The sequence below is a fragment of the Ambystoma mexicanum genome, chromosome 6p (assembly GCF_040938575.1).
Source record: "Ambystoma mexicanum isolate Mex_15411 chromosome 6p, UKY_AmexF1_1, whole genome shotgun sequence".
In the NCBI taxonomy this organism is placed as follows: Eukaryota; Metazoa; Chordata; class Amphibia; order Caudata; family Ambystomatidae; genus Ambystoma; species Ambystoma mexicanum.
The window spans coordinates 1204471163-1204494668 of record NC_090935.1 but is presented as its reverse complement, the minus strand read 5'-3'; the positions used below and the strand labels follow the sequence as shown (position 1 = coordinate 1204494668).

At 47.0% G+C, this 23506-nt stretch overlaps 1 protein-coding gene across 4 annotated transcripts in view; it reads right to left on the bottom strand.

The window, feature by feature from the left end:
• The window catches only part of AGTPBP1 (ATP/GTP binding carboxypeptidase 1), a 2604148-nt gene that overhangs the window by 625748 nt on the left and 1954894 nt on the right, over nucleotides 1–23506 (bottom strand). For all 4 annotated transcript variants that reach the window (XM_069625853.1, XM_069625856.1, XM_069625854.1 and 1 more), the window contains one exon: nucleotides 5757–5901. In XM_069625853.1, coding sequence (XP_069481954.1) covers nucleotides 5757–5901 — 145 coding nt within the window. The remainder of the gene's footprint in view (nucleotides 1–5756; nucleotides 5902–23506) is intronic.

The window sequence follows — 23506 nt, the reverse complement described above, 5'->3', positions numbered from 1 at the left end:
GTTGAACCTGTTTGAAACAAAGGAAGTCCACAACAGGAGAAAAAAGATAGGCGAACCTGAAGACTTAACTTGCTGATTTTGCTTAAAGGACGAGGAGACGTTGAAACATCTTGTGATCTTCTGCCCGAAATTGAGATCTCTCCGAACAAAATGTATGGGTAAGGACATTGAACTTTACCCAACCAGAAATGGAGACACCTGGTGGAAAAAAATGTTAGAAGGAGAGGAAAAAAAGCTAACCTTTGCCCTAACATTCTTTTTAGAAGAAATTAATTTGGTATTGTCTAGCTAAACGTAAGGCTTCTCACATGTTATCTTGATGACTTTTCACCTTGTGATTCTTTAAGATGGACAGTGTACACTAAGCATTAAGAAGTTATTCGGCACAAGTTTGGGCTGGTCTCCCTTTCGTGCCGAAAAAAGTGGGGCAATCTTTCAAATTATGCCAAAATGATCGACCCTCCAAAAAACTCATTGTATTTGGATTTTCAAGCAATGCTAGTATCTAATGGTCCACGTTCCATTAAACTATATCAGGAGGAAATAGTAAGAACAATGTCTATACTGGACTTAAGTGAAAATTATCTGCGAACTAGACCAGCTTATGTTAAAAAGAAATTAGTCAAACAAAACTGGATGAACACGGAACTTAAAAACTATACCACTTACAGTGAATACACCAAATACACAAGGAAACGTGTTCCGCAGTGTAATTATTTAGAAATATTCCCTTGCAGTATTTTTCACACTTATTATATGCGATTTAAATTAAATCAATATCATACTAGGGAAAGAATTTTTCACTGGCACTGCTCTAATAAATCTGGAGATGAATTAAAATGTCGATTTCTCCTATGCAGTGCCAAGTTTGAAACCTTAAAACATCTTGTATTAGAATGTTCTCACTTTAAAATGATACGCACAAACTTATTGCTAAAATTTATCAGTTTTGAGGTACTACGATTTTCTGGGATAGGATGCTGCTGGGCAATCATCACCTGTTAATATTTGCATTGGTGCGATTACTGAAATACATTGAAAAGGAGCTTTCAATATACGCTCTATGACGTTTTTGCATGTGTATGACATTGATTCTCCATCATCCTCAACTCAGTTGTTATTAACTGTATCTTAATTCTGCCATGAAAGAAAGTTTATTTTATGTTTGTTTACAAAATTGCTTTTATTTTATTTTTATGTTTCACAATGTTAGTTCTGCGAAGGTCAGCACATCTTTTGATATGAGCTTCTTAGAATCTCTATAATTTTAAAATGTTACCATATAGGGATTTTATATTATGTGTATAAATCAATTTTGTTTGCACACAGTAGTAAAGATCTGTAAAAAAAACACGGTGATTGCAAAGTACTAATGAACTTGTTTTATGTTTTATTGTAATTTTATGGAATTCACCCTTTTTTTGTAAAGGTTTTGATGAACCATAAACAAATTTTAAAAAAAAGCACAGGAGGTTCCCTTCCCCAAGTGTTCAAATCGTCCAGATTTTCAAACACCAAAGGAGGTTTCCTTTCCGTAGAGTTCAAATCTTTCAGCTTTCAAAGTAACACTTGATGTCAAAATCACCAAAAAGGTCATTGCACAACACAAACTTTTTTATAGGCATTTTTAGTGGCTTTTGCATTCATGGGCACCCGGTCTAGGCGCAGTTGTCGGACCACACGGTCCACCCATTACAGGTCACGCAACCAGTACCCTTTTTTACTGATTTTCCATTAACACAAGTCTACTGCTTCTCCTTAGCAGAGAGACCTGCTTAATTCACATTGCCACACTCTCCTGACGCTGTATGGTTGCTTGGCTGGCCACCATGCACTTGTTACACTTTCTTGTGTTCCCTTTGCTCTTGCCGATGCCCGTTTCCTTATAACATACAGTTCCTTGACCTTTATTGGCTTTGGCCAACGCTGTATTTCTCATATCACACATACAACTCTTTGTGCTCTCTTGGCTTTGCTAGTACTTATTTTCAGTTAATGCAGTTCATTGTTTCAGCACAGTTCATATACTTCCTTTCAGTAAGATTCACATTCTTTCTTTTCACTCATCTCAAGATGACAGAGTGTTCACAAACTTGCTTTCGTTTTGTTCGGTATTCAAAATGCTGTATATCTGCTTTAAACTTTACAGTTCACATAGCAATGAGTATTTCCTGTTTATATCAATGTCCAATACCTTTTTTCTATAACCGCCTGCCAGCCCGGTGTTCTCCCTTCTGGTTTCACTCACCGGTAGGACTTATGGCTCCTTGTGAGGTCCTCCGCCACCACACGTTTCTTCCTTCCCGTGCAGTCTCTCGCAGAGTTCTCCCAGCAGTCTTATGTGGCTCACGCACACCCAGCAGTGCTTCCTCTACGACACAAGTCTCTCACAACCGTTTACTTCGGTCACGCCGGCCCCATTCTTAAAGCTTGCCACCGGCCTCCAACGTCCTGTACCTTCGCTTCCCACTGCATAAGTTCTGCACTTTCCCACGGGTCTCGAGCGCTCCTGCTGCCACACTGCTACACCGGAGAGGTCTGCTGGCACCCAGTAGTTTGTGGACGTTCTCCCAGAGCTGACTGCATTTCCTTCCCGATTCCAGCGGTGCAGTAGCACCTGGAGCCTTCCAAGTGTCGAATAGGATTACCAAATAAATTATCTCAACCCAAATACCCTGACTCAAAGAATATGGCAAAATACTACTTTATTTCAGTTCAATAAAGTAGTGAAACCTAGTGAACAAATAGATTGTAGCTCACACACTCAACGCATTTCAATTACGCAAAAGGCTTTATACCTCGATGTACATCAGCTATGACATCATCCAACCTGGCAAACGGAAAAAACCTATTGGGTGGAGGGATAGGTTAAGGGAACATATATACCTATAGTTCATATAAGAGTTAGTATCATCATATGCTGCCACTTATCTAGTAGGCACGCCTTAACCAATCTCTAAATACGTAAAATACTGACAATAGTATAACAGCAGCAGCGGATAGACTTCTGCAAGGACTATTGCAACAGCCTCTTTCTCAATCTTCCTACTTCTACCCTCCGTCCTCTACAACCATCCAGAACAGAAACACAAGACCTATCCTTGGCCTCCAACCCTGGGACCGCATCTCTCCAGCGCTGGAATCCCTCCCCTGACTCCCCGTGGATGCGAGGATCAAGTTCAAGATCCTCTGCATAATCCAAAGGGCTTCTGGAGTCGGGGCCCGCACTATCTACATTGCCCTCTTCCTAAATACTCTCCCCTCTAGAGCCCACCGTTCGCCCTACAACTCTCTGCGGGTGAGCCGCTTTTACAAACAGAGATTTGAGGGTAGATCTTTATCCTCTACAGGTGCCTCCCTCTGGAACAGCCTCCCTGCCTCTCTCAGTCTTGAGCCGGAGCAGCTTAAGTTCTGGAAACTCCTCAAGACCTTCCTTTTCTCCTCCTCCTCCTCTTTCCCTCTCCCCTGCTAACCTCTGTTCTCTTTCTGTTCACCCTCCTTTCTCCTTCTCCTCCCTAACTCAGTTCAGTTTTTGATGACTGGTTGCCTGGTTCACCTCCAGAGCCTTACAGGTCTCAGGGTCCCCCGCCAGTCTTTTGCACTTGCCTCCGGGCCGCTGCACTATGTTCAGCATTACTGCACTTTCAGCTCCATGAGCAGGGCAACCTCTCTGCACTTAACCCAGGGCCCTGCTGGCCTGGATGCGTTTGTTTCCCCCAGACCCCCTCCTCGCAGCTCCATCTGTACGCATACATGATCTAAATGTACTAGGTCTAGTAAGTTTGTCTGTCCTGTCCCCCCCTCTTTATTCATCCCCCCGCCCTAGCTTGGTCGCAACTGTAACACTTCATGCACTTGGACTAGGAGAAATGCTGTCAGGCCACTTTATAAATACTCTCCCCTTATGTAGATTCCAGGAAGGCACAGTAACTGGTGGTGGGCGGAGCAACTGAGTGGCAGGGCCTAAACACGTGACCAGCAGCCTACTTAATGTTGTGTGCCTGGAGCTGGCCTTTAGTCCTTATGTAGATGCAAGAAGGCATGAAAACTGGTGGTGGACGGAACAATTGAGTGGCAGGACCTAGTCACGTGAACAGAAGCCTACTCAATGCCGTCTGCATGAAAACCGGTAGTGGCGTAGCAACTGAGTGGCAGGGCCTGGCCACATGACAATCTCAATGCTGTCTGCCTGGAGCTGGCCTAGAGTCCTTAAGTAGAGGCTTGGAAGGTGCGAAAACTGGAACGAAAAGTATTCTACCTGGTGATTTTGCCCCTGTGCAAAGCTACAAGATGGAGGATGCCCTGAGACTGTTGCAACATTGTGCTGGGCACCATATTGTATTTTGCATTTATTTGAACAGGTATGTCAATTTCGAACATAAATGACTTACAATAACACATTTACAGATGGTAAAGGCATTCCCACAAAGGGTGACTGTACAATACCACAGAATTGAGGACACGTGGAGAGCTACTTTTTGAGAGTGTAACATATACCAGTGACAAAACAAAACCAGAAGGGAATATTTAAATATATAAGAAAATAGGTGACTTACAAAGGTAAGATTAACCTAAAGGAGCAATTGCTTACAACTAAAGACGAGTACTAATTAACCATACAAAATTACATTATGAAGTGTCACTGACGGCAGTGGCGGGGTCAGGAAGGGATAGGAGAGAAGACAAAGGGAGCTCTCTCTTTAGCAAGTAAGTGAAGTTTAAGCCACGCTTTCAAGTGATTCAGAGTTGGGCTGGCTTTTGATTGTTATGGGAAGTGGCTTCCAGTGGAGCAGGGCACGTAGGGAGAAAGAGCAGAACAGTGAGGAGGCACAGGGACGATGAGGTTGAGTGCAGAGGAGGATCAGCGGAATTAAGATGGTGAGTAAAGTGATATAAAATCAGACAGGTACTGAGGAGCAAGAACATTGCTAGTTTTGTAGACTACGACAAAGAATTTGAAAAGAGAGTGGTTGTGCATGGAGAACCAACCAGCATGTTATCGGTAGGTAGAAGTGGGAGAGGATCTGGGTAGATTGTAAAGAGTATGAGTAGCAAAGTTGAGGCCTTTGTCTAGAGGGAGGAAGGAAGGAGTAGATAGGATGGACAAACAATAGGCTTGAGAAGTAGTCAAGTTTGCAGAGTACGAGAGTGGAGTTTTGTAGAGTGATTAGTAAGAAAATTATGAGTTTTCCGGATGTTGAGGAGTTTAATACAAGTGATAGTGGTAGTGGTGAACTGTTGCAGTCATAGGTCGCTATCAAGGAGGATCCCAAGATTGTGAGCCATGGATGAGAGAGCAAGAAGGTCAGGCGGGTAGGTGAGGGAAGAGGGGGAGGGATGGCATTAGAAGCTGGAAGAAAGATGACTTCCATTTATTTTTGTAGAGTTCAGCATGAGGCAGCGGAGAGCCACCCTGTGATGAATTGTAGTGAGACAGTAGGTAACCCGTTCCGAGATGACTGAGGTGAAGGGGGCAATCAGAACATTATTTAAGTGTAGATGGTAGTGAACGTCAAAGGATGAGATAAGTCTTCCTAGGGCAGAGGTATAGAGAGCGATAAAAAGGCTCTGTAATCTGGCACAATCAAGGCAGCATTTGGGAGCAATGCTAATTTCATCCATGACACTACAGAGGCACATGGTGCTGTCAAAATCAATACCACGATATTCCTATGAAACAGCATTTCACACGTGATGGTAACTATAGCATAATAAGAGGTCACAGAGATTATATCAATAGTTCCCCCCAATCTCACCTTCAGAGTAGAGTATGTGTAGGGGTAGTGGTAAGCAAAATAGCACACGTCATCCCTGTGGGAGAAGGTCACAGTAAAGGTCATGGTATAATAGGACTTTCCCTTCTGGCCACCAGCAGCAATGGAGCTTCTAGAAAAGTGATTCCTATCACATAAATAGAAGAAAAAAACAAGAGTACTTGAGAAAGTTAATTATGAATAGCTGAAGTATTATAAGCTTACGTGTTGTACATGTAAATACAGCTACAAATAAGAATATTAAAAATGTTTTTTGGTTTATTGAAATACTGAATGCACATAATAGGGAAATGGATTAACAATGGGAGAAGATATGCAGCAATTCACCTGTGTAAGTTAAAGAAGTATGAAGCCATATTGTTCGTTTGAGGCAGATCCATCTCCATATCAACACAGCCTTGTGGAAGTGGGCAGGGCTTGACCATAGTGATTGCCATTGCCCTTTCTGTCTCATTGAAATGTAATCTCTGGTAATCTGATCGGTTTGTGTCTGATTTACAGGAAAGGTAGAATAAGAATACAAGTCCCACTTAGGCCCAGTTAAATCCACTCGAACACTAGCAGAGTAAATAACTTTCTAGAAGGGTTGATTACCATTTTCAAGGTACTCAACCCTGCAGTCGAGGGTCACTTCAGAAATGTCTGTATCCACTAAGTGCACTGTCAGCAGCCGCCATTTAGACTGAAGCAGTTCACCAGGTTCATTCCAATCACCTGGAGGTCAATCTGCAGGAGTTTGCCATTCACGTCTGGTGGTGAAGGCGGTCTGCGGCTGGTGGGAACTGGAACAGCTGTTAGATTAGTGTGTACTAAGAACTAAGTAGTCTGCCTTCCTAGAGGGAGGCCAAATTCTGCTTTCTCTTTGAAAAGTTCCCAGAGCGGCCACCAAGACCTGTAAGAAGTATGTTAGCACAATAAAAAGTATCCATATGGCCTAGAAATGGTGTGGTACAATAAAGATGTTATATGACGCCAGTCAGTATGTCAAACTACTCCACATCAGACCCCCCCCAATGTCCACACTGCAACTTGTTGGATGACGGTTTTAGCTACTGTGAAGGCACCATGAAGTATGACTCAGACAACAGACTTTAAGTTTAAACAAAAGGTATTTATTTAACTAAAATGTCAGGATCGTTGAAGTCCTAACTTGTCCTATGCTAAAGTAGGGTTTTCCGTACCTGAACGAAACTAAGGAAAGTCTGTGTCAAAGAGTTCAACTTAAAAGTCTGTCTTTATCCAAAACCTATCTTGGCCCTCACAACTATAATAGAATAATGTGTAGGGATGTCAAACTCAAAAGAAACAGTGGTCAACTCAAAGTTCTGAGCTTCTTCCAGCTCACAGCTTTCTTTCAGATCTCCTTCCCCAAGCATAAGAAGGTTCTGGGAAAGAAAAGTCTCAAAGGGGTATACAGTGTTTATACCAAATATTTTATATTGAATGACATTCATATCGAAACTTTTATCTTGAAAACCTTTAAATATTTTTGGGGAAATGGTCGGGATGGATTTTTAGGGGTGGGAAACAGGGGTTTGCATTCGATATAAAGGTTTTCAAGCTAAAATGTTAGATACAGCAGCATTCGTTATAAACGTATTCGGTATAAAGACATGTAACCTCTCAAAGGTTACCTTCTCCAGTTCAAGGCAATATAGTTCATGACCAATCCTTGGGGTTCCCTTCCCCAAGTAAGTTTTAAGATGCACAATCCAAAACAAAAAGGGTCTCAAGACAACAAGTCCAGTTTTTGTCAAGTCGTGTGATTCCCTTCCCCAAGACTTCACTTGCTTTAGTCTTTTAAAAGTGATTCAGTTGTTTTGTTGAGCTTGTTTTGTGGTGTCCTTAGGCTTTCAGGATCCTGTGGTCTAGGAGCAGTGGTCAGACCACACAGTCCACCCATCACAGGTCACGCAAGCAGGGTCCCTGGACTCCTCAGACCTAAACACGTTCCTTGGCACTGGCTCCAAGTTATTTTTACTTGACTCTTCTGTACTGGCCTCCTAGCTTTAGGATGCAATCTTATATTCCTTTGGATTCTCCTTGGTTGCCTCGTGGCCCTGCCACCATCTATCACACACCCTTTGTCGAATTTGTTGCCTTGCCACACTGCATTCACTCATTAAAGTTCATTGGTCACATTTTCTTTAGCCTTTACGGTAGTCAACTGTAAGGTAAAATATAACTTGGTGTGCAACATAGGTTTACTATGATTTGGGTTTCAGTTCCTATGTTGCTTAATTAAATTCAAGTTTTACTGCACACTCGCATTGTCTCATAATGAAAGCGTTTACATGTTCGATGTTCAATGTGCTCAGTTACTTCAATGGGAAGTTTCCCTGTAACGCGATGTTCAATAGGTATCAGTGTAAAAGTTTCATATAGGTCGGTATTCAGTATTCCACTGGGTTTCCGAGCAATGTAAAGTTTTCATATAGTTTGGTATTCAGTATATGGACTGGCCCTTGCATGCAGTCTGTTTTGGTGCTCCCTGGCATCTTCGTGTCCCTCCGACACTCACCAGCAGTCTGTACTCTTGTCTGCAGTTCGTTTCAGAGCCCCTCAGGGAACACCACAAATGCAAACCCTGCTCGCCCTTCGGCTTTCACACAGACGCAGGTGGTGTCCTCTGTGGTCCAGGTCTGCCAGCGTCCGGTCCCACCTCGGCTGCTCGCATGAAGAGCGAGTCTCCAGCTGGCCTCTGCCCTGCCGGCCTCCCTGCTTCTTCTTCACGTTTCTCCTTGGGGGCTCTCTTACGGGATCTCTGCTCTCTCCCTGATTCTCCCCTCTAATTTTATGTACCTGCAGTCTTCTAACAGGCTGCAGGTGTGCCTGGTCAACTGGATCTGCCGGACCAGAGTTAGGCAGACATGCCTGGCCTTACCAGTGTTCACGATGCAGCCTCCTCGTCCCAGTACCTACGTGGTGAAGAGGGGTAATCTTCATCACTCTTAGCTGCCTTGTCTTCATCTCAGTACTGTCAGGTGTGTGGAATAAGGAGGGGAACTGGCTTGTAACAGCCTATGGATGTTGGGGGAGGGTTAGGTTGACTGTCACTAGGAAAAGGGGGATACCATGTCTCGCCCAGTTCACCCTTATGTCTACTTTCTTCCTCCTTCTAACATGTATAGGCTTATATCTCCTGTCATTTTCTGGGTCAATGGTACATGGGGAACAATATCCCATAACCACTTCTGGAATAGGGTTTCTTCCAGAAGGAAAAATATGGGCTACCGCGTCTCTCCGGAGAGCATCTCTCTCCCAATCGCCAGAGACCCTCCACCCAGGTGATCCTCCCTCGTTTCTCCACCCCCAGGGTCAGGATCCAAAAGCGATGGCCTTTCCCTGGCCACCTGCATAGAGGAACCAAGGGGATTAGAAGTGAGAATATGCCCAGGTTTCCAACACTACTCAGTCCATGCATGCACAATATTAATTAGAGTTTGTAAATATATCTGTTATTGCATTGATATTGCAGGTCTGGCAGGATTTGAAAGATATTCCAAGGCATGCCACTTTTAAAACATAAGGGTTTCCACAACTAAGACCAATATGTTTGCATCTTTTATTGCCAGATGAAATGTTAATCACCTTGGCTTTAAATAATTGCTCATCATTGGCTCTCCTATGAGGAGTACATATACTTAATTGATTCTGGAACTTTATGTAAATATTCTGATTTTCAGGAAACTTGTTACGTAATTAATCATTTTTAATGTGTTGCATTAGATTTGGAAACTAATTTCTAACCTGGCACCAGCTCTATTCAACTTAAACATCTCAGATGTGGGCCCCTCCCAGGCTACCATCAGGTGTTTTCCAACAAGAATCGGAGGAACAGAGGTAAATCGGCTCTTGTATGCAGATGATTCGGCTCAGATTGACTCAACATCAATAGGGTTACAGAGGCAGCTAAACAAGCTGACTGAATATACCAAACAAAACGGCCTGATAGGGCGAATTCTCCTTCTATGGCTAATTTCCCTTACCTAGTGAGTCCACCAGCAGCTTTGCTGGATTTCTGGAGTTTATTTTTTCCACTTGGTAAGAGTGTGAGCTTTTCCCCCCACTCTTACCTATGTTTTGCCATGTGCATTTCATCTGTTTTTGTGATTGTGGACTCTGGAGTACACCACTTCAGTAGTCCCACTCTTTTGTGTGTTACACAGCACCTTCAGTGCAGTGACACAGGTTTGTCTTTTAGACTTCCCACCTAATCCATTTCTGGGGATGACTACTGTCCCCCAGAAAAGGGTAAAGTTGCCATTAACTTTACATAGTCATTTAACCACACAGATCCAGTACACCCCCATCTTACATGGAGTATTGGAAAGAGTTAATTCTTAGCCCTTTTTATCTGTACCTCCTGGAGCATTGTTCCGCTCTATTAACATTAGGACTTGGCTGGTGGCAGTGGTATCTAACCTAATTTTCCTACCGCGATTAGATTACATAACGTGGTATTGTCTTAGGCTATTTTAGTAGCCTCGAACTTTAAACCCGCTTGCCGAAATACTTTTTATTTCGGCTCCTGTTGGGTTTAATCGCCATTTCTTTTTGTTAACATCCTTCCTTCTTGGGTCTTTCTTTGCACGGCAAACCAGGTTTGCCTCCTTTGTTCGCCGACCTTTGGCAGGCTTCTGACCAGAAGCCCTCCTTTGGCGGCTGGGTATCTAGGTGGGCTGAATGTGAGGGGGGGGTGTAGTCACCCCCTGCACAGGGTCTCCTTGGAGACCCGAATTGCACTTTGTGTTGACTGGCTGAGGTGGTTGTCCGGCTGGACAACCCCCCTGCTGAGGGATTGACAGCCAGGCTGTGTGAATGGGGGATTTTGGCATAAAAGGCAGGACTCTTGGGCTAGAAGGCAGAATCACCACAGGAACTGCAAGGAACCAAAGAGAAGCGGAGAAGAGGACAGCTGCTGCAACCCCGAGTCCCGGTGAAGCCCTGCTGCAGTCCTGAGCTATCTACCCTTCAACGACAAGAGAAGATCCAGCCCGGAGTCTTCTTCCCTTGAGCCTGGTAGGATCAACCAGCTCGTCTTTTCTTCAGTCAGAGAATCCTCTCCTGGGTCGAAATCACTGCTGTGATGTAGTGGTCCGGATAGCCACTAGAAGAGCCCTCTCCTGATTTAAAGGAGCGCACCTTTTATTCATCGTTGTTCTGAATACAGTACAGATCGCTCCAAACGTCCTCCTTCTTGTCCCCACGACTGAAGCCGCAGGAACCGTGAGTCTGCAGGAACTACCAGGACCACTGCCGTGGCACCAGCTTTTCTCCAACGGAATAAGGACAGTGCACACGTGGTCATTCTCTCCATCTGATCAGCCGGAATCGGGGTGAATCCTTTTCCTCCACAAAGATTTGTTCTTTCTTCCCTCCTTCTTATAACTTTTCCTCCCATTGGACAATCTTACGAACTCTTGGCATCTCGAATCTCGAACTGTTCAACGTGTGATCCTCGGCAACTCAGCATCTGCTCCATTGACACTGGCGCAGGCCTATCGACTTTAATCTGTATCTTTGAACACGTCCTTGAGTCTCCTTGCCTTGAAAAAGTATTTCCTTTTATTTTTATTCACTTTTCCCTTATTTGAAATTCTTAAGTACAAAGTGTGTTTTAACTTCGTTAGCATTTCTATCCACGGTTACGCGTTAGTATCGCAACACCGGTCTGTTAAATCCTAATGTACTTAGCTTGAATTTACTGGCACAAGTGGAATTGGTTGTTTAGTGTATTTTATGTGTGCTTTTGAATATATAGAAGTGAAGTGTTTTATAACAGAGGGTTTAAAAATAAATGTACTTATATTTTTTACCTGATTCCTTGAGACAGTGTTTGCTTGAGTCACAGTAATTGTGGTCCCTTTGTATAATCTCTGCTACTGCTCATATAATCTTGAGAATGGCCTGGCTTCTCCGCTACTGCTACCACTTTAACACAGTAGTACAGGCTTATACCAAAGGTGAACTTGTATTATCACTTGTAGTCTTAATTGTGTGTAGTGGTCCCTAAGGGCACTGCACATGATTCTGACTAACACGTCCTACAAATCAACTTAAAGAAACTCTTGTTTTCTCGGCATCTGGGGAGTCAGAAATCAAAGTTGTAGACACCTTCAAATATCTAGGAGTCCCAATAGGTAAAATGGGGCCACTGCTAAAACATCCCAAACTCAAACAAAAAATGAGAATCCTGAGCAAAAATTCTGATCCAGAGATTCTGTGGCTTTTCCTTAATGCCTTTGATTGAATTTCATAAGTCTAAAGCAGTGCCTACGGTGACTTACGGGGCGGATGTCCTGTTAACCATCCCTGCGACTCTGTGGCTGCTACTTGACAGGTGTTTTCAGAAAAAAAAGTGTTGGGTAAAATGTTGAATCTATTTTGAAAGTACTCTGACCCTAATTCCCTGCAGATCTTCAGACTAATAAAGAGAGAAATAATGTCAGAAAACAGCAAAGTGAGGTCCTTGTGGAAGATCTGGGGTCCTCAATAGAAGAACTATTAACTAATTCAGCAAAGTTTAAGAAAAGGTTATGCGAGAGAAACTGGATTAAGAACTGTCAAGATGCTAATAACCTGAAGATGTTTAGCCAGTTAGCTCTGGAGATAAGATCATATAGTCATATCCCAGACTATATCAAACTCTTTCCGGACCGGTACTTCAGAGCCCAGCTGATGAGGGTCAGATTCAATCTATATCCGACAATGGAAATGATCATGACAAGAGTGGGACATAGTTCGGAATTCCCTCAATGCAGGTTTTGTAAGGGACCAGATGTGTAGGAAACACTCAAGCATCTTTGAACTCAAAGTTCTGGCTTAACTGAATTGAGATCTCTCCATCTATCAAATATTGTGGAATCCTCCCCCTCCTTACCGGCTACAAAGAAGTGTGGGCGGCTTTTAAGAGGGGACAAAATTAAACTGTCAATTGCTATGATCAAATTACTGGAATACGTTCTTGGCCTGAAGCCTGAGAAGCGCTCTTAAGGTTTTTCTCTTTCTTTGGATGAAATGCAAATTAATGTGATATTTGTGGGAGGTGGGATCGAGGTATGGATCTGATGCCTTTTGCTAAAAGTTTTTGTATTAAACGATTTAAGCAAATTAAAAACATTTTTAAAAAAAGATTTCTTTTTGAAATCTATGACAAGAATGGAGCTGAGACATATGCTTAAATTACTTTAGTTAGAACTCTTCACAAGCTCACAAAGTTTCAAATATTTAAACAAAACACCCAAAATACCACATCTTCAAAAAGACATACAATTTGGAGCAATACTCATCTTTTTTTCTCAGCGAAGATGTTTACTGCCTCTGGCCAAGCCTAGGCCAAGATCCTCTGCACCTCATATCCTGCTGATGTCCAGTCCCCTTTCATCGCTAGTCTTTGGCAATTAAGTAATCCATTTTGTCTCTTCGTGTTGAATTTGTGTTTAAGTTGATTGTCTGTTATTGTGTATGGCAGCGTTTGTGATCTAAAATCAGTCATTGTTTACTTTACTCCACATGTTTCCGGTGGGCCAGATTCACCGCAGTTGGATCAGGTAAGGGGAGCAAGCTGGACATGTGGGGAGACAGGAGTCCACACATCTTTGAGCATATTGGCATGAGCATCGCGGCACGAGCACGGAAACCCACGAGTTGTGCTATGCCCACAGCAGGGCTTTCCAAATGAGCACCAATGATATGATATGATATATGATATGGCATTTGTAACGCGCCTATACACAAGTGTTTCAAGGAGCGACGAGGCAGGGGGGAGGGGAACAAGGGGAAGACAGACAACGATCCTACTAGGCCAGGTGACATTTAGACCGCGCAAGTGCAGGGGTAGGGGGAAGGGAAAAGTGCAAGGGGAAGGGGGAAGTGCAGTACAAGTAAGTAGAATAAGTAAATAAATAGGGCCAGCTGGTGGCAAGTGCAAGGTAAGTGCAGACAAGTGCTGGGAAAAAGGGGGCTGTAGGGATGCAGAGACAGTCCCTCAGTGCAGGGGTTGCCAGGGAGGCAGTGCAAGAGGAGAGTGGCTGGGACCAGGACCGAGGTCGGTGAGAGTGGCCCAGTTGCAGATTCGGTGCAGATTCATGTCGAGACTTTAGCAGGGCAGAGGGAGAGAGAAAGCAGAAGCAAAGAGGAAGGTTTTGAGGTGCTTCCGGAACCGGAGATGGTTCTCCTCAAGTTTCAGGGAGGCAGGAAGGCTGTTCCAGAGGGAGGCCCCTGCCACGGCGAGAGATCGACCCCCGACTCGTTGCTTCGAGAAGCGGCTGACCCTGAGGGAGTTGGAGATGGATGAGCGAAGGGCTCGGGAAGGAAGATATTTAGGAAGAGCGAGTTGAAGGTATTTAGGCCCCAGGCCCCAGAAGGCCTTGTGGACAATGCAGAGGGTTTTGAACTTAATCCTCGCAACCACTGGGAGCCAGTGTAGAGATTTCAGTCCTGGAGAGATACGGTCCCTGGGCTTGAGGCCAAGGACAAGTCTCGCAGTTCTGTTCTGGATGAGTTGCAGGGGGCGGAGAGTGGAGGCAGGCAGATTAAGATAGAGGCTGTTACAGTAGTCCAGCTTCGAGAGAACCAGGGCTCGGGAGACAGTGAGCTTCTGGGGAAGGAGAGGAAGGGAAGAATACCTCTGAGGAGGTGCAGCTGGTAGTGTGACTTCTTAGAGACGTCAGATATATGAGGGGAGAAGGAGAGTGTGGAGTCGAAGATGACCCCGAGGTTTTTTGCTTTGCCGGTAGGAGCAGGAGGAGGGCCAAGCGAGGATGGCCAGAGAGCTACAGGGAAGGAGGGAGTGGGTGTGCCGATGAGTAGAATCTCAGTCTTACTAGCATTAAGGCAGAGGTCATTGGCGGCACACCATTCCTGGATGGCAGACAGACAGTCAGAGATGAGGGAAGGAAAGGAGGAGGCCGAGGGTAGCCTGAAAATGAGCTGGGTGTCGTCCGCATAGCACTGAAAGTAGGGGCAGAGAGCGGCGATGCGGTGGGCAAGGAGTGCCAGATACTGGTTGAACAGCCAGGGGGAGAGATTAGATCCCTGGGGAACACCACAGGTGGAGAAAAAGATGTCAGAGAGGAAGGACCCAAGTTGGACCTGGGAGGGTCGATTTGAAAGGAAAGAGGTCAGCCACGCCAGAGCCTGACCAGTGATAGCCAGGTCATCACGGAGACGGTTGAGCAGGATGGCATGGTTGACAGTGTCAAAGGCAGAAGAGAGATCGAGCAGAATGAGAACACACGGAGTGTTGGAGTCGAGGTTCAAGAGCAGGTCCTCACGGATGTTCAGGAGAGCAGTTTCCGTGCTTCTGGCCGCTCTGAAGCCAGATTGATGGTCATGGAGACTACCAACAGTTTCGGCATGGAGGTTAAGCTGGGAGATGGCCAGTTTCTCCAGGAGCTTGCCCAGGAAGGGAGTGATGGAGATTGGGCGATAGTTAGCCGGGCAGGAAGGGTCGGAGGAGGGTTTCTTAAGAAGAGGGTGCACAAGGGAGTGCTTGAGGGGGGAAGGGAAGACTCCAGAGGCGAAGGAGTGGTTGCAAAAGTCCGCCAGGGCAGGAGCCAGGGAGTCGATGTGGTCCTTGATAGTTTTGGAGGAACAGGGGTGAAACTGTTTAGACGAGACTTTCATAGATCAGACTTGTCTGGAAACCTCGTCAGCAGAAAAAAGTGGAAAGGCAGAGAAGGAGGGAGGAGGGGTGGCTGCAGAAGGGCCAGAGGAAGAAGGGAGATGATAGGAGGAGAGTGAGGACAGGATGTCCTGAGTTTTTGAGATGAAGTGAGAGGCCAGTGCAGTGCAGAGGGCCTGGGAGGGGACAGGAGAGGTAGAGACTGCAGCAGGGTTGGCAAGCTCCTTGCAGATTTTAAAGAGTTCAGCCGAGTTGTTGGATGCCGCAGAGATGCGGGCTTGGATAAGGGCTCTCTTTTTGGTGAGAACGAAGAGACGGTATTGCCTTTGGAGCAGGCGGCAGGCCAGTTTATCAGAGGATGAACATGAAGCACGCCATTTCCTCTCAGCCACCCTGCACTTGCGTTTTAGGGTGACGAGATCCGAGTCATACCAGGAGTTACATTTGGCTTTGGGCTTCAGGCGGATTCTCATGACAGGGGCAAGGATATCAAGAGTATCAGATATAGCAGAGTGGAGCATGGAGAGGGCTGTGTCAGGGTGGGAGTCAGCCGAAGGGGGAGCGGGGGGGGCGAGAAGGTGGCAGCGAAAGCCTCAACTGACACGCGCTTCATGGGTCGGATGACCGAGAAGGTGGGTGGCAATGATGAGGGTGGCTTTGCCTGTGGGGTAGGGAGGGTGAGGTGGGAGGATAGGAGAAAGTGATCACTCCAGGAGAGAGGAGTGGAGAGAGGGACAGAGAGGGGAAGGTCAGAAGAAATCAGAGCATCAAGAGTGTGCCCTGCAGAATGAGTAGGCCCAGACGGGAGAATAGAGAGTGAGAGAGAGCCGCAGAGGTCACGAAAGAGTCCAGTGGGGGGACAGGAGGCATCAAGGTGGATGTTGAAGTCACCAAGAAAGAGGAGTTGAGTGGTTGAGGACAAGAGTGAGGAGGAGAGGTCAGCCCACTCAGAGAGTAAGGAGGAAATTTGACCAGGTGGCCGATAGATAGTAGCCACAGTAAGGGAATGGCTAGGAGAGAGAGAGAGTCGGCAGACAAGACATTCAAAAGAGGAGTAGGTCTGCGTAGGAGTGACAGTGGCAGGAATCCACTCAGGGAAGATAAGGGCAACACCCCTACCTGCACGGTTGGGCCTGGGCACGGAGAAGATCTTGTAACCGTCCGGAAGGAGTGTGTCAAAGCTGGTGACAGAGCTGGCTGTGAACCATGTCTCAGTGAGACCGAGGACGTCAAGGTCCAGTTCCTCAAGAAGGTGACAGATATCAGAGAATGCTTGATGGCAGAGCGAGAGTTAAGAGTGGCAATGTGGAGAAGGTTGCCAGCCTTGAAGGACTTCCGGGGGGAGGGTACAGATCAGAGGTACGCCCTGCGGAGGTGTAGAAGAAGGAGGTGAAGAAGGAGCACTAGAGGGGGCAGGGAGGGAGGGAGGGTAGAGGCAAGGTAGCCGAGGACAGAGGAGGGGGGACAGCGGGAGAGGAAAGGAAGTTGATGAGGCGAGGGAAGCGTCTATCAAAGAGGTGAAGGTTGGCCTAGACATTAATGATGGCCTTAGAGGAGCAGAAGGGGGCCAGGAGGACATCCCAACGGGTGCCACCATTAATGGGAGAAGAGGAGAAAGGAGAGAGCACAGAGACCATTATGAAGGGTCCATAGGTCAGGCGAAGGCACAAAAAAGAGGATGTCAGTAAGAGTTTCCTTGGAGCAGGCACTGGTATAGGTGTCAGCGATAGGGAGGCCTGGGTTGGAGACCAGGATGTCCTTTTTAAACTTTTTCCTACCAGATTTAGTGAGGAGAGCAGGATAGTCGATGGAGAAGCAGTTAGAGAAGATAGGCGAGATAGAGAGCACCATGGAGTAGGAGGGAGTGGAGGGGGGGAAGACAGACGATGCGGGAGGGAGAGGAGGACCAGGAAGTGGGAGGGGAGGGGAGAGCAGGCACAACAACGCGCTCAGAGCGCGGATGCAAAAGGCATCCAAGGAAAAATAAACACTTGCTACTCACGGAGGCCCGCTAGGGCCAGGCAGGGCTTCCTAGGCCTATACTTTCAGCAGGGCTACCGGCGACCGCTCACCCACGCTCAGCTCAACAAAGCAGCGAGCAGGGGGAGCGGGCGTCGAGTAGCCCAGAAGGGAGGCAGCCGGACAGCCAATCAGAGGGGGGGTGGGCGGGCAGGGAGGCGGGAGGAAGAGGAGGACCAGGAAGTGGGAGGGGAGGGGAGAGCAGGCACAACGCGCTCAGAGCGCGGATGCAAAATGGGGAGGTAACACACAGCAACTAGCATCGCACACAGGCCCGAAGCAGTCAGCGAGTGCTGGATGAGAACGCATTGCATGCCGGCGCACACCGCACTTATGGCCTCAACATGATCAGCAGTTGGCTGTGAAGGAAGTGGAATTACACAAGCAGAGCTGTAATTTCAAAAATGGTGACTGAAGCTGCAGCTCTGGATCGTATGCCGTATGCCGAATGGAGGTAGATAAAGCAGAGCAGAAAGAACATTGATTGTTGGTGCCAGCTGGTAAGGGAAGTGATGAACAGCATTAGCAATCCAACAACCGTTGTTAGTTTAAGTGCAGCTGAGATTTGAGTGGCAATTGTGTGCTGAGCCAGATCAGCCGTGCATGAGTTTGCCAACTCCTCTTCCCCTTCTCCACTAAATCAACCAGGGCATTGGCAGCTGCCAATTTCAGGCTGCAGGGCATAACGAATATAGCTTTTAGGAGGGCTGAGAGCATGCATTGTTCCCAAAGGGAGGAGGAATCTGAGGAATAGGCAGACCAAGATCTATCACTCAATTTCATCTCTTCAAATGTAAGTAATCTCACCCTACCACTATTTTAAATAAGGCTAGGAGAATAACTCTGTTCTCCTGGTGCTCATGTTTCATCCCAAGTTTCTTCTCACTCCTTTCAGTAGACCATATGCAAATAATCTCTTGTCATCCACTGTATCAAGTTTTGCAGTTCTTTTAAGGAACTGGTACTTCCCTGGTCCCTATTCTTCCTGGTCAGTATGTCTATTTAGGTTCCTTTTCTCCCTATTGGAGGGTTCCTGAATCTCCCTTTCCTGAATCTCCTCTCTTCTTCTCTCTTTTATAGTAGTTCAAGTTTCAATTACAATTCCCCCATTCCCAGAGCGCAGATTCATACAGGAGTTTGGGCTTCCTGGCTTCAGAGGTTTGTTCTCCCCAAATGTCTCTCTTTCTTGTGCACACTTTCTTGTCTTGGAGATATGGGAGGACCATTCCTTTTTCGCAAAGTGATAAGCCAGTCCTTGCAGTCTACCCTCCACTCTGGTCCTGTTTCCAGTCGTTCTACACCCTCCATTGAAGAGGGAAGTGCTACAAAACCACCCTCCAGCCGCGGAGCGGCCGCGGAGCCAGTCGCTGAGGGAGTCGCAGTCCTTGCAGTCTACCCTCCACTCTGGTCCTGTTTCCAGTCTTTCTACACCCTCCATTGAAGAGGGAAGTGCTACAAAACCACCCTCCAGCCGCGGAGCAGCCGCGGAGCCAGTCGCTGAGGGAGTCGCAGTCCTTGCAGTCCCTGCAAGTCCCGGCAATCCTGCATGGAAGAGATGGATCCTGCTACACAGCAGCCAGTCGACCTTCAACAGACCCACTGCAGGGCGGGAGAGGGGAAGAAGAGACTCCTAAGAAGCTCAAAACCACTAATCACCACAAAGGGCGAACTCAACCCAGTACCTGGGAGGCCAAGCGCCCAATCTCCCTTCATTTTCCCAAGACCGCACACCCAAAATAGGGCCAACCCCTAGGGGGGGACCACAGTTTGGAAAGCCACCCCTGAGCCCGAGCCCCCTCTTCGAGCAGCGGAACTCTTAGAGGGGGGCTTCAGTCCCATGCTCCAAGCTGCAACGGACTCCGCCGATTTCCAACCAACCATTTCCATAGCCCTAAAGGGACACGATAGCATCGGACTTTCAGGGAGCAACCTAAACTCTGTGCCCCTCCACACCCAAATCAGGGTGGCTAACCACAGACCCAATGCAGACTGCAAGCCTCTTCCGTCGGGCTTGCTCGAGCAGCAGAATTCGCGGATTCCGCCAGCTCGCCCCTCGATCGTGGCCCGCCGCCCACTGCCGGCCGAAGTGCTGACAGGGGAGGCGGAAGACGAAGAAGGGGAGAGCGGCGCATGCAGCCGCGAGAGCCCAAAACAGGGCGGCCACCTGGAACACAAAATCTCGCCCACAGCACCAGACAAGGCAGCTCCTACCTGCCTTCCGGAAAGCCCATCTGCGGGGCCGTGGTGCCGTATGAGCGCCGCGTTGATCTGGCGGTGTGCGAGGAGGAGCTCCCGATCCTATGTCCGCCCTCGGCGGAGTGCGGACTAGTGAGAGTTGCCAAGGGAACGTTCGGGGAGCCACTCGACGAGGCTCCACCAGTGGCGAGACTTGGAACAACATCGGAGAGCCACAGCCTCGGAGAGCCGTGGGAAGCAGGCGGCTCTCCCCCTTCAGCACCAGCAGAGGAATGGGCAGACACGGAGACACAAAATTGCCCCGTTCAACCCACAACACCACCGGCAAGAGTGACGACACCTCGCATGCAGAAAAATGGTCTGTGGCGCAAAAATAAAAGCCCAAAAAAGAAACAAAAAAAAAAGAAGTGCAACATCTAAAAATAAAGAAACATCTCCAAGTGCCCATCTGCACGAGCTTAACATGAAAAGCTCACAACAAAACCAAAGAAAAAATTCCATCTTCTTTAATAAAGCAAGAAAGAGGGGACTAGTAAAAACTACAACGTGCAAAAATAACCAGGGCATGTCGGTAAAAGACTTCTTCAACCGTCTGGGCAAAAAAAAAAAACTCGTCACAGATGATGAAATCTCTGACGCCGAAATTCTAGAAGCACTTATAGATCTTGCTCCAACTCCCAAGACGAGAATAACCGAAGCAGACTCGGCAAGTGGGAAACCTGCAGGGCGAGATAACCCTCCGGCCGCCCTTCATTTCGAGAATCGGCATCCTATTCCGACACCAACCAGCCACGAAACAGGGCTGGGAACTATCCCGAAGGGTCCCATGGTAGTAAGTGTACTAGGCAGTTCTGCCACTCCGGAGCAGCAAATCAGCGAAATGAAGGGGCGGCATCGGAATGGCACCCTCGTCCTCATAACCCCTCGAAAAATGAAGAAGGCTTTGCCGACTGAGAGCCATGATAATACAAGCGACACACCAGCAGATGACTTGGGAATAGAACTACAGAGCGACAAAACCGCCCGGACTTTAAGCCCATTGAAAACAATACAAAGCCCGGACATCTCTGAGCAGACATCCCCGGGAAATACGAGTCCAACTATCAGTCTCACTACAAACTCAAAATGGTCAGAACCAGTAAATAGCAACAAACTCAGAACTGAGCCACAGAAGGAAGCATCGCCCACAAGCCTAGTGGCCGTTGGGTCGCAGACTAAGGGAGCAAACTCCTCCACACAGGCTTCCCCAAATGATAAACAAAAGAAGCCTGCTCCTCAGAATTGGCCAAATCCACGCCCATATAAGGGATACAACCCGTCCCAACAATTTTCATTGGATGAGACCCTCGCTACCCCAAACAAAGCCAGAAGGAGCAGTGAGGCTTCTGCCCCCAGCAAAAACGAGACCCCAGGGAAAAAACACAACACTCTGGCTTTTATGTCAGCAATAACAATAGCGCTCGCCCCCTTCTGTAAACTTTATGAAGCATTAAGCGACTCACTGAAAGACCAGACCACGCTATTAGCAATGACACACACTAAGCTACTATTCCTTGAAGGATATATTACAGCACTAGGAACACGCCCACTCGGGCGCACCAGGTTGCTCTTCCCCTTCAAGGGGACAGGAAAAGGAGGGACAAATCCTAAAACCTGCAGTGCTCATTTCAAGAAGAAACAAAGTTACCCAAACTGAACCATGCTGCCATCCGATGTCCACGGGAGAAAGTTTGTCTTCTGCCTTAAATCGATCCCGGGAGGGCCACTTTCCGCTCTTTTCCGCTTTTCCCTCTAAACCAAAACCTTGCTCGTCTCGGATATCTGCATTAAAAGCCCCCAAAGGGCCAGCAGAAGGCGCTAACATCTCAAGGGCCACAAAGCTGGACACTCCACCAAAGTCTATGTCTACAAACCCAACATCCCTGAGAGCGGACCAAGAAGAAACAGTCCTAACTCTCGGAGCCCCGCCGAGTCCAATTCGAGAAAAGAGACAGAAAAACCAAGGGGAGATCGCTCTACAACATCCTTCAGAAAGTGGAACAAGTCTCAAATCTTCCCTGGCCAATGAAAAAAATGTCTGTCACTCAGCCACTACCAATCTCACCGAAATCCGTGGATGACTTTCTAAGGGACAAGACCTCTATGAACATTTCTCAGCATCTTGATACACCGGACGAAAGCATTCAAAATGACTTAACTACAGACAAAAGAATCCTGCCCCCAAAGCGACAGGCGGAGGAAAGTGGTCAAAGAATACCCGGGCACCACCTGCCCTTGAGCAAAGCACTGAGAACAGAGAGAAGAACCCGGGGAGGATCAAAGGAACTGAGTTATTGGAAACAGCCAATAGGAAAAAAAGAAGTTCTCCCTGCGGAGGTTACAAAAATAACTCGAGGAGTGGGAAATAGCCCAAGGTCATGCGAACGCCCAGGAGCCCAGAGAAGGCTGACAGAACTCAATTCACTCATAAGACAGAAAAAACATAGACAAGAGTCAAAAACAACAATCTACAAACTGGAACAGAAATCCGGGAACACTGAGCACATAACCTTAAGCAGAAACACGATACTCAGAATCTTCGGCAAAACTACCACGCTAAAAAGTTTGAGGTCAGATGACCTGGCACTGGTTGAACCGTATCACAAAAAATCAACAGCAAAAGCCTACCTACATCTAAAAGCGTCATTCGTGATTAAAGACCTTGAGGACACCAGGCGAGAACTACATAAATCCGGAATCAGGATACTAAACTGGTCGGAGTCCAACAGTGAAGCAGCAAGGGAGAGAGAAACAATTAGAAGCCCGCACCCGAAATCCCGAGACCGCTTAAAACCAAAGAGACGGGACTACGAGACCTCGACTTGTACCCCGCGTTGGAGAAAACAGAAGCGAGTGTCTCCGCTAAACCGACACCAAACCTCAAACTACGAAAGAACCAACTTGGAAAACCGAAGGGAGTACGCATCGCTTGAAACACCTAGGCAAAATCTGAGGAGAGAACGAGACTGCGAACCCACTTCCCACGCGGAGGGAAGAGAAACCGAATCAAGAGAGGGAACAGAAAAGATGAAGGAGCAAAAGTGGCAGATAACCTCTCCCAGTCCTCCCTGCGTCTCGAAAGCATCAGAGAAACCGACGACTCAGAATTCCATCCAACAAAGAACCAGCGCGCCTGTTGAATCCCAGGACAGCCAAAGCATGAGGAATCAACTGTGGTCCTGGCTACCGAAAGCCCTTCTCAAACCACCACAAAAATAGCAACTAGCAGGGCCTAAACAGCTGCCTCGAGACACCATGGGCACAGCAAACGAAATCACCCTAAAGCTGGGCTCTTGGAATATGTGCGGATTCAAACACTTAACACAAAAAGGAGGAATCAACTTAGGGCTGTTTGATATCTTGGCCCTACAAGAAACTTGGCTCACGGAGGTACCGTCTTTGGACGGCTTTGAAATTGTTCTCTCCCCGGCAGTGAAAAGCCGCTTGGGCAGGCCATCGTCTGGAATTCTATTAGCGGTTCGTGCAGGGAGAGGAATTAGCATTACGAAAGTCCTGGAATCATCCAAACACCATCTGGTAGTATCCTTGGAATGGGTAAGCCCCCGTGCGTCAAAAATACAACCAAAAGAAGACCCTCAGAAGGCCAAGCTCGCAGTGATTGTTGTATACTGGAATTCCCTAGTAATCTCTGACGCAAAGTTTCTCAAACTGATTGAAAAATCAATAGACACCCTATTTGTGGAGGAAAACACAGTTCACATAATAATCTGTGGAGACTTAAACGCCAATTGTCTGACCGGAAGGGAATGGTCGAGTGAGTCTATAAGGAAGAGCACAAAGGAAGAAAGGGAGCCCAATGGAACGACCTTATGGCTTCCAGAGGATTCAG